Source organism: Pteropus vampyrus, unplaced genomic scaffold (genome assembly GCF_000151845.1).
Source record: "Pteropus vampyrus isolate Shadow unplaced genomic scaffold, Pvam_2.0 Scaffold36, whole genome shotgun sequence".
NCBI classification, from domain to species: domain Eukaryota; kingdom Metazoa; phylum Chordata; class Mammalia; order Chiroptera; family Pteropodidae; genus Pteropus; species Pteropus vampyrus.
Window position 1 is genome coordinate 8479760 of NW_011888817.1, and position 11892 is coordinate 8491651.

Genomic DNA, 11892 nt, shown 5'->3' on the forward strand with positions numbered 1-11892 from the left:
CACTCGGCGGCCGCGGCTTCCCAGCCCCACCACGTGGCTCTGCCGCGGTCGCAGCCAAAGAGAGGGAAGGACGGAGGGGAGGGGAGGGGAGGAAAGGGGAGAGGTGGGGCGGAGCGGCCGCGAGAGCGGAGGGGAGGTGAGAAGGGGTAGGGAAGTGGAGAGTTGGGGGAGAGGCAGAGAGTGAAGTGGGAAGAGTGCAGGCCTGGGGGCTGATAGCCCTGGGTCAGACCCGAACTTCACTGCTCCCTCACTGTCTGTGTGACCTTGGGCAAATCACATCACCTCTCTGAGCCTCAGTTTACTTAAACAAAGTAGGAATAATAACGTCTGCTTCAGTGTTGCCAGGAAGATGAAATGCATTTATGTGAACAAAGCCTGACCTCCTGAGGGTGCGGGAGCTCGCCTCTGTCCACCCTGTCTCTAGGGCCTCGGGGTTCCAACCTTGGTCCTCTATTTCCACTCCAGTTCTCAGATTTGCTTGGCATCCCCGCCTCCCTCCTGAATGCCTGGTCATATTTCCTTCTTTCCCTCTTTTCTTCTACTGGTATTTATTGAGCCCTGACTGCATACACACCTCTGGGATCTAGAGATGAGCCCTGCAGCACTGTGCCAGAACCCATTGAGCTTCCCAGTCAGGCTCCCAGGGCCAAGTCTGGGCAGGGCCCTTAACCCAGGTTGCAATATGTGTGTGTGTGTGTGGGGGGGGGAGGTAGTTTCAGGAAGGGAAGGGCTTGCCAGCATAAGACAGCCCTCTCCAAGAGCCCCCCCCCCCCACACACACCAAAAGCAAATTATCAGACACATCCCAAATCCTATTAATCACCCCTGCCTCACTCCTAACTTCTCATAGTCATCTTGGTGATTAGCATCACTCAACTGGGAATCTCTGTGTCATCCTCTGGGCTTCTCTATCCCGTCTGACCTGCCATTACATTCTGTGAACTGTACCTTCTAGCTAATATCTATGAAATACCTACTATGTGCCAGGCTGTCCACTGGGGATATGGGAATGCACCAGTCTCTGCATTCACTGAGAACAGCCTAGCGAGGGATTGTCATTAAAACAAGAAAACACACCAATAAATACATAATAACAAATTCTGGTGAGTGCCTGAAAGCATAATAAAGAGCAAAGGAGAGAATAAGGGGGCATAATTTATGTTTGGAGACCAGGAAGGACCTCCATGAGGAAATGACATTGATACTAAGAAAATAGAAGAGAAGGAAAGGCAGAGGAGTAGAGAAGTGTTCTAGCAGAAGAAAGAACATTTCTTATTCTTGCTCTTCCTTTCCACTCTCACTAGCCCTCTTGACCCAGAAGGCAGCATGACATAGATTAAGACTACAGCTTGGACCAAAATAGCCTGGGTTCCAGTCTCAGCACTGCCACTTGTATGCTGCTTACGTAGTAATCAAACACATTATTATCTGTTCCTAGGACTGGCTACATAATTTGTGGAGACCAGTGTAAAATAATAATGCAAGGCTCCTTGTTAAAAAATTAAGAATGATGACATAGCAGAGCATTAAACCAAGTACAGGTATGGCACTGTGCTGCTAAAGCCAGCCCTGTCTCCTTCCTGGACTACTAAAAAGGTCTCTTCACTGGTCTCCCTCCTCCATCCATTCCTCAGCATGCCACTTGGTATTTTAAAGCACACAGGATACTCAGTAGAATTGAAACTACATGTGCTGAGGTTTTCACTTGGAATAACAAGCTGAGAGAATAGTGGGAACTTTCTCGGCCATACTTGGGCTAGTAACAGCTGTGTCCAACCAGATTCCATGACTAGACAGGCACCCAGGAGTCTGTGAAGTCCCTGAAATAATATGCAAAGCTTCATGTGAGCAGATGTGCCTTTTTCAGAGGAGAGGGTCCATAACTTTCATGAGATTCTCCAGAGTCCATTTCCCACAAAAGAATAGGAACCAGCCCACAAAGGATTAGCCCAGATGTGACAGTTCTCTACCAAATCCTCTTTGGGGCCTCTTCTATGTAAAGCCTCTGCCAGTTGCCTCTGTGATGCTACCAAAGCTATTCAATAATAATAACAATAACAGCTACCATTTACTGAGTGCTTACTCTAAGCCAGGCACTTCACATACATCATCTCATTTAATCCTTGTGGTAATAGTGGATTCCACTGGGGCTGTGACCGGCCCTTGCCAGGTTTTTGTCTCTATCACGTCATGCCTATGACACCCTGTTCCCAGACTTGACTGACTCACTCGACCAAGGATGGCCTGTCTGACATCAGCAAAACTAGCTTCTGCCCCTTGGTCATTTCCACTTAGTCCAAGTCTCACTCTGATGAATCCACATCACGCTTTGTGTATGTTGTTCTTTCTTTCTAGACTGCATCTCCCATTCAAATTCTTAGCCTGGAGAATTCTATAAATTTCAAATTTCAGCTCAACTGTCACTTTGACCTGGGGGAGGTGCCCTGCCTTTGGGCTCACACCTTTATTATAGCTGTTACTGAGATTTACTGTACTTGTCTGATTTTGTTTTCCCCAAGAGACTGTGAGCTCTACATAGTCAGTGACTGTGTCATAAATTTTCTCTATATCCTACAGGGCTTGGATCATGTCAGGAGTCAGCAAGTATGTGGTAAATGAATGATCTTCCCAGGCTGGGGCCCCAGCATACCTTGTGCCCTTTTTACCACCTGCAAGTCCAGGATTCTAAGGGGGAGGGCAATCTAATTGTAGGAACAGATGGAACCGGCTTTGGCAAGGAATTGGGGGGTGAATTAGTAGCTGGGGATGATGTCAGGAGGGACTTGCAGAAGTCGACATAAAGGATGACTAACCCCTCAACTAGGGAAAGATTGTGGGGAGAATGAAGCAGAATTTAGTAACAAAGGACAGATGATTCAGAACATACCCACGCCTCCTGAGTGAGAAGGCAGAATCGTGGTCAGCCCCAGAGAGAGGCACAGCAGGAGCTGCTGAAGTGATGAGACTGGTGAGCTGTTAAGAAGTTCCTCCCTTGACCTAAACCAAAGCTGGCTTCAGTGTCTGAATCTGCCACTACAGCCTCTGTATGGGGTAAAACACTGAAAACCTCTGAGAAAGTTCACTCATAAGGTAGCCAAAATGTTACACCTATTTCTCCTTCTTCCAAGTTGGAAGACTGAACACGCTCACTAATTAGTTTCTGGGGTGTTTTCTGACACCAGCCAATTCTCTGACACCAGCTGGTTGTCCATCAATTCAATTAAATGCTGACACTACCCAGAGTTAGCACAGACCCATTGCTTAAGGGTTCAGTCCCACAAGACTGCCTCCATTTCAGATGCCAGTTGCAAGTCTCCAGCCACTCTTACCTCTGACCAACCAGCTATAAATTGAGGGTTCTCACAACTTCCTCCTCAGGTTTGATAATTTGCTTGTGAACAGCTCACATATCTACTTTACTTACCTTTACTGGTTTATAAAGGATACAAATGAACAGCCAGATGAAGAGGTATATACAGCAAAGTCTGGAAGGATCCTGGGCACTTCTGTCCCTGTACAGTTGGGATATACCACCTTCTCAGCAGGTTCACCAACTCAGAAGCTGCTCTGGATCTCACTGTTCAAGAGTTTTTACAGAGCTCAGTCTCCATGCAGAAAGTTTCCACCCTCTAATCACTTGGTCTTTTGGTAACCAGCCACATTCTGAGTCTACCTAAGGGTCTCATCCTAAGTCATCTCCCTAGAATACACTCAAGTGTGATCAAAAGGGGCTCACGAATAACAAAAGACACTGAGGCCATTAGAGTTTTGGAAGCTTTAGGCCAGGAATGGGACAAAGACCAAACATAGTTTTGATTTATATCACAATCGCTAATACCTGTTAAGTATTCCGTGCCAGGCGCTGTTCTGAGAAACTTCTACACATCAACTCATTAAACCTCACAGCAAACCTTTGAGGTAGGTATGATCATCACTATCCCCATTTTCTAGGTGATAAAACTGAGGCTTAGAGGTAAGATCACTTGCCTAGGGTCATACGAGGACGTGGCAGAATCAGGATTTGCACCTTGGCAAAATTTCTTTACTTATACCATTTCTATTCCAGTTTTTACAGATTTCAAACATTTCTTTTTTAGCAGTAGACCCTTATCTTCAAAAGAAATCATACATTTCTAAAACTGGAAAATGTAGAACTGCTCTGGTTATATGGAGAGAGAGGACTGGCAATCTGCTGTCTGCCCTTGCCTTCTGTGATGACCTCCAAGTCAGCACCTCAATCCAAGGTCTCTCAGGAATGAAGTGGAAAAACTACTGGCCTGGATGATCGTCAAGGGGAGAAATGAAGAGAGGAAAAACCTGAAAGGCAGAGGTTGAGTGAGTTCTATAAAATCACACAGCATGTGAAGGGCAGAGCTGGATCTCAATATCTCCAGGCCAGTTCCATTACTGTGCCAGGCATTGAGCTAAAAACTTCGGAACCAAAGATGAACAGGACAAGCATCCCTGAGGATCCTTGGGAGAAAGGCCTGGAGGTTAGCACACTGACCAATGTGTGACACCGTGCACTGCTTATTTTCTTAAACCCAGTGGCTTCACCCATTTGCCTTTCCTCTCTGGCCCCTGATGTATCTGAGTTTATGACTCTTGGGCCTGTGGGAGAGGCAGACTATATAAGGATAGTTACAAGCAACACGCAGAATGGCATAGCATCTACTAGGTACACAAACAGAATTGTGGGAAGAATGGTTAACTTTGCTTGGGGATAGTGATGGAAAACTTCAGAGAAAAGATGATGGCTGAAATATAGGTTACCAGACAGAAAAAGTACAGACATGGAAGTGTCTAACAGCAAGGTGCATTTCAGGAACTGTGACCCCTTTTTTCCTTACACTTCTGCACATACTTTTTACTTCCTATTGCCTCCTTACTGCCACTACCCTTCTCCAATCAACTTTCTTCAAAATCTCAGTTCCAGAGCAAATCTTAAAAGGAAAAAAATCTCTGTGGAGGAATGATGGGGGAAAAAGGAAGAGGATAGAACAGGGTGTATATGAACGGGCAAGTTCTAGGTCTTGAAACCCTGTGAACAACTCTGATGGCAGTAAAGCTTGTAGAAAGTCCATTCTCCTTGTCTAGGGCTGTAGGGTCCAGAATCACTAGCTCAGAATCTTCTGACAGCCAAGATAAATCTCCCTTTCCACTAGTCCTTGGAGGCCACATGGGCTTTCAGCTAAAGTCTGCCAGCAGGCCAGATGAGCTAGGGACATTGAGAGATGGCAAGTGGCCCTCTACAATTGGCCCCATGCTTCCCTGGGCCTTTATTATGTTGTACTGGGCTTGTCCAAGGGCCAACAAGGATAGGAAGGCAGCTTAGGCCTGGTCCCTCTAGCAGGTCCCAAATGTCTTCACAGGCTTCTCAATACCCCTGCTGGCTCCACATCCCTTATCATTTTCTATTAAGTCCTCACCCGGGCATCTTTTCATAGGCAAACAATTCACTGAATTCTAAAATTACCATTTTAGAGTCAGAGGAAAATAGCATCTACAATTATAGAACAGTAGAGCTGAAAAGGACCATAAAGGTCTTCTCAAATGTTAGTATACAGACCTACATCTGAATCAGGGCCCCACAGCAGCCCAACACAAGCAAAATCTCTGGAGGTGGGATCTGATTATGGGTGTTTTAAAAATATATTCCTCAGATATTCTGATGAGCAGCTCTAACCTTCTAAATCAATACACCACAGGCATTTCTGTCAAATGTTCATCCAGCTTCTGCTAGCACACCTCCAGAGGGGAGGAACTTTGTACCATTCTCTGTATGGACGGCTCTGATTCAGTTGCTTTCCTTGAGTGTAAAAGTGCCTTCTTATAATCCACTTTGTTGCCTCCCAGAATAAGAGTGTTTCCTCTTTTCCAAGGCATCTTTTTGATGTTTAAAGACAGTGATCTCATTTATATTCCGTTCCTACAACTGTTTTCCACAATGATCTTCTCAGAGGGTACCCAGAACCAAAAATGTCCTCAGGTGTGGTCCTCTAACCACATCCAAGAAACCTCTGCTGGCTCCCTTTTCATAGCACAAAACCCAAATCTACCAACCTGGCTTTCGTGACCCCTTGCGATCTGGCTCCAACGCTTTCCAAGGTTTCTACTCATCTGTCACTCCCCCAACATGCTCTTACCATCATGTGCTGTGTCAATTTGAATATACTAGATTTGGCGATCTGTGCTGTTGTTCACGTTTTTTCCATTACTTAGACTGTACGTACTTACCCCTCCCCCCGCATCCCAGCTCCCTCTCTTCTCCCCAATTTCCAATCCTCCTTTAGGATTCACTATAAATGTCATTTCCTCAGTAAAACTTTCCCTAACTGCTCCTTAGGCACTGCCTCTAGTTTGTAGGTATACCTCCGACAGTATGTATTAGATTGTATTTGAATTCCTTATTTAGATGTTTCTAAAACATGTACATGAGAAGACACAAAGCACAAATAAATGCAGTACATCTTTCTGAAATGTCAATTCTACTTGGTGCTCAGTGATTTAAAACATTTATTAATATAAAACAAGCACAACTATTTTTATGAAGCAGCACACAAACCACATACGTTTAAATAGTCAATTTCACTGGGAAAAAAGGTAAGGAGACTGTTTAAGATTAAAGAGACATTGGAGAGACAGAATAGCCAAATGCATGAAGCTTGTTGATTCTAGATTGAAAAAAATAGCTATAGAAGACATTATTGATACTGAGGAAATTTTAATTGGCTCATTAGATGGTATTATGGAATTGCTGTTAATTTTCTTAGGTGTGGGAATGATATTGTGGTTATAAAAGAGAACATTCTTAAGAGGTACCTGCTAAAGTATTTAGGAATATTTAAGAGTAAAGAATTATGTTACCATCTTCCAATAGTAATTGAAAGTTACGTATGTGTGTGAGACAAAGATTATTGAATCTAGGTGGGACATACAGATACTCAACATGTGATGGGGTTTACATCCTGATAAACTCATCATAAGTTGAAAATATCCTAAGTCGAAAATGCATTTAATACCACTGTAGAGTATCAGTTGTTTATCCTCATGACTGTGTGGCTGACTGGGAGCTGCCACTGCCCAGGGTCATGAGAGTATCATACTGTATATATTGTATGTATCACTAGCCCAGGAAAAGATCAAAATTCAAAATTTGAAGTTTGGTTTCTACTATATGTGAAATGCTCTTGTACCATTGTAAAGTGGAAAAATTTTAAGTTGAACCATCATTAAGTTAGGGACTGTCTTTATATAGATAATTTTTGTTTGAAAATTTTCAAAATAAAAAGTTGGGAGAATCATAGAGCTTAAAGATTCATGGTAAAATTTCAAAGCTGTTAATTTCAGGAGTCTTTCCTGTTCCAGTTCATTCTCCTCTGCCATTAAGGACACTTATAGGAAAGTCTGAGAAGCCCTGATTTTTGTTTCTGTTCCCACTGTGAACCTCCAGAGGCTATGACTCAGTTGTTTCTGTATTCTCAGAGCCCAGCACAGAGGAGTGTTGAATAAATGCTCCCTGAATGAGCAAAACCACTAACAATATGCATGTGACCTTGGGAAAACCATATCTTCTCCCAGTCTCCCCTTCTGTAAAAGGAGGTTGGACTAGATGACCTAAGTAAGGTCCTTTGTAGCCCTAGCCCCTTTGGATGCTATACTTGGGTCTTTGAAGAAAGGTCAATGGTATTTTTCTATACAAAGCCCCATAGTCTCTCCAGGTAGAGAAGACCACAGTGGATCAGCTTCTGCTCTCTAATTTTAAGCTCACCCACAGCATGTGTTAGAGCACTGGTTTCCTTGAGAGCCTGGGGTAGCAGAGGAAGTCATTGTGGCTTTATACTGCCCTTCCGGCAAGTCATAACCATGGCTAATACCAGTATCCTCAACCTTGATTACACATTGCAATCACTAAAGCTTAAAAAATTACTGATTCTCACCCCAGAGATTCTGATTTAATTGGTCTGAGGTATGATCTAAGTATCTGGATTTTTAAAGGCTCCCAAGGTGATTCTACGTGTATTCTAAGGCTGAAAGCCACTAAGGCCTACATCATGGTGATGATAAGAGCTCCAGCTGGGTTTACATCCTGGCTTTGCCATTTAACGGTTGGTCGATCTTGGGTGTTACTTCTCTTTGAACCTGTTGTCCCATTATCCCCATATGTAACAACCAAGTGAGATAATGCATGTACAGCACTAAGCCAAAAAGAACATAGATAGGGACAACTATTAATGAATAAACAGAAACGGTTCCTAGGAAAGACAAAAACTTTCTGTGCATGAAGAGCAGTGGTTCTCAAATTTGCAGCATAATCACCTGAAGGGCTTGTTGAAACAGACTGCTGAATACTTCCTTTCCCCAAAATTTCTGATTCAGTAGGTCTCAGGTGGGGCTCTAGAATTTGCTTTCCTAGCAATTTCTCATTGTGACACTGATGCTGTTCAAGACTACATTTTGAGAATCACAGTTCTAGAGTAGGGTTTCTCAACAGCACTACTAAGGATATTTTGGGGCATTTGTTCTTTGAGCACCTCTGGCCCCTACTCATAAGATGTGCATAGCATCCTTCCAGTTGTGACAATCAAAATGTCTCCAGACACTGCCAAATGTCCTTTGGGTGGTAAAATTGCCCAGAGTTGAGAACTACCGCTCTAGATCAGGGGTCGCCAACCCCAGGGCCATGGACCAGTATGGTCTGGGGCCTGCAGGAACCAGGCCGCACAGCAGGTGAGTAGTAAGTGAGCAAGCTAAGCTTCATCTGTATGTGCAGCTGCTCCCCTGCGCTAGCATCACCGCCTCAGCTCCACCTCAGATCATTAGGCATTAGATTCTCACAGCACTGGTCCCTGGTGCCAAAAAGGTTGGCGACCACTGCTCTAGAGGATATAAATTGAAAAGAATCTAAGAGTCTAGGTGGGTTGCAGATGCAACTGAGAAAAGCTGAAGTCTAGAAGAAAAGAGACTTTGGGATAGCTCAGGGCTTGATGCAGCACTTTTTCGAAGGATTATTATGGGTCTTGGGGACAGAGACAATTGACCAGAGGGCAGTCTCAGAAATCAGACTTGGCTTCATTTAGTCCCACAGGAATGAGGCTTTTAAGCCTGGCCCCTCCCTCTGTCCTGAGACACAGCTGTCAAGACTTAAAGTCTCTTGGAAGGAGCAATCCTGCTCTAACTCAAATGGCCCGACAGCCTTTTCCTCTGGCTCAACTGCCTACAGCCTCAAATTGCTCAGAGCTCTCACTGACCTCAGTTTCCCACCTACACACCTTAACTGTTAACAAGTAGCAGATTCTAGGTCTATCTGTGAGAAACAAATAACTATAGTTATGCTGTGAAGAGGCAACTCTGACAAGAGCCCTGAGCTGTCCAAATCCACCTCCCTGACAATTCAGTCCACAAAACTCAATCACCTAGAAAAAAAAATCTAGCTCTTTTAAGTGCCAACAGTATTAAGTGCTAGAGACTGTGGAAATCATAAAGGGAAATTAACTGAAAACCAGAGATGCCATTACTCATTCGGGAACAATCTATCTCTCCTAAAGTGAGAATACAATTTGCACCCTCTGGGGATGTTTTATATTCAAACCTTTATTCTCCAGGTTGGGGCCTCTATTTCCTTCAAAGTCTAAGTGGTACTGTCATCTCCTCCTAATGGCTTCTACTCAGCCTTTGAAAAAGGCACTTGGGAGGAGTGAAGATGCTAAGATTAGAGGGAAGCCCTTACAGTCTCCAGGGCCTTGGTTCTTCCCACTCATTGCCAACTTCTCAAGGGATTGGTAGGTTTTTAAAAGTGCAACGTCAAGGTTCAAGCCTTGTTTTACCTCAAGCCAAGAAAATGGGTGAGTGGAAGGTACTGGACCAATTGTGAGGTATGTGGATATTCATAAGGATTAGGGAGTAACTTGTCATAGTGCTACAGGTGTGAGGAGCAGCTTGCAAAACATCTCTTGCCAAATCTCTCCTGGTTGAAGTCATGACCTTATATATAATTATTGTTCAGGACTGAAATCTGAGTCACCATTCCCTCTGAAGATCCCACTACACTTTGTACAGTAAAGGCTCTAAGCAGTCCTCCAGTAAAGAAACCTGTCTGACTTTATCTGACACAGGCTTCCCCAAATTTACTTGAGCATGGAATATTTATGCACCAATGTATCTAACATACTTGAGAAACACTGTTCTGTGGAATACACTTTAGGAAACCTCAGCCTACAGGATCAAGAACATAAATACAAGCTCTCCAGGATTTTGCTCCTACTTAATTCTATAACTTTACTACATGCTGCTCCCATCTCTAACCATGCATAAGTTTGACGCACACGTTCTTTGTCCACCTGAAAAAGTCCTATTTATTCTCTAACTCCCAATTTAAGCATTATCACATTATCTGTGAAACTTCCTTAACTCTCCCAGGCACAATAAATTGATGTTTCCAATATATTTTATTCAAACTTCATTCACTGTATTAAAAGTAACTGATCTGACAGCTTTAACATCCTGTTGGTTCCTTTATCAATGAGTTAAATATTGTACATGTGCTCACTTAAAACCATCCTTTCTCTCTGTAAGATACATAGATGATTCAGGTTTGTGAGCTAAAAGTATAAAACCAATCATGTTCAGAACAGGTTGGAGGTGTGAAGACCTTTGTGTTGCGATATGAGATTCAGAAAAGACACACACCACTCCTTAGTGTCAGGTGGAATCTATTAGTGCTGGTTTGCGTGCTAGCCAGTCACCCAGTGATTCAGGGAGACAGTAATCTGTCTTGGGGATAAAAGACAACTAATAGCATTTCTTAATAACCCTGTCAATTTAGGAAAGAGAGACAGGCAAGCAAAATCATAAACAAATCTCAATGTCATGGCCCAGTTACACCGAAACTTTCTCATATTCCTTTTGAGTTTGATGCAGCCTTCCAGCCAATGTCATTTCTGCCAGCTGAGACAGCCCCAAATCTACCCACTGTAGGAACCCTCAGTGTAGGGATTACTGCTTAGAAGTGTTTCTGGGCAGGAGGCAGAGTAGACAAAAACCCTGTTCATTAAAGATCATGCAAAAGTAAACAAGAACCAGATTCTTTCAGACCTATTTATCACCTCTTTACTACTATGTTTCTAGCAGGAGAGCAGTATTTGCTACTGATAATTATTCTGTTTGTCATTTTCATGAGTGAGTAAACCCACAAAAACACAGAAAAGAGGGAAAAAAGCCCACAACATCCCAGTAAACAGCTTCTCGGAAGTTTAACTGGATGTATCCCCTGTCCATATTATGTCCTGCTCAAATTTAGTGATCAAGCAGCAAAGAAAGGACAGCAATAAATCCAATCTATATGGCTCTTGTAAAAAGGCATCTATTTGGCTTTTAATACAAAATGACTCAGAGAAACACAGAAAGAAAATATACAATGCAGTTATTGAATTAAAAAAAAAAAAATCCCCAACCAATTTCAGTCACGTTCTCTGGCTTCGGCCTGAATTAGAAAATAGGAAACTACAAACCAAACAATATCTGTCCCTTTGAAGAAAACAAAACAAAACAAAACAAAATAAAACAAAAGGAAAAAACCAAAGAGTCCCTGAAATCTGGCAGGTGGTTTTCAGAGGCCACTGTAAGCTTGCCTTAATCATTCTGTTGAAACTGGATACATGTGGTTGCTGGAATACGGCCACCTCTTCTTAGTTTCCTGCTAGTAATGATATTCATCTGAAGGGAAGATACTGGCCTGGGCACCATATGATGCCACGATGCAGTCTGAAGTCTCAAGGTCAAGCAGCCTTGGAGTCTTCCATTTCTTATCTTCACTGAATCTCCCCCATGTATAGTCTCTTGTCACTGGATGCTGAGAGAACTGAGGTGAAAAGAACAGAGAAGATAACTGGA

The 11892-nt window shown here is 43.3% G+C and overlaps 1 protein-coding gene across 1 annotated transcript in view; it reads right to left on the reverse strand.

The window, feature by feature from the left end:
* Window positions 1–11336: 11336 nt before the first annotated feature.
* SNRNP40 (small nuclear ribonucleoprotein U5 subunit 40) overlaps window positions 11337–11892 on the reverse strand; it is a 28686-nt gene continuing 28130 nt past the window's right edge. Inside the window, exon 10 of the mRNA XM_011357803.2 lies at window positions 11337–11860. Within this exon, the coding sequence (XP_011356105.1) occupies window positions 11811–11860 (50 nt within the window). The 3' untranslated portion in view covers window positions 11337–11810. The remainder of the gene's footprint in view (window positions 11861–11892) is intronic.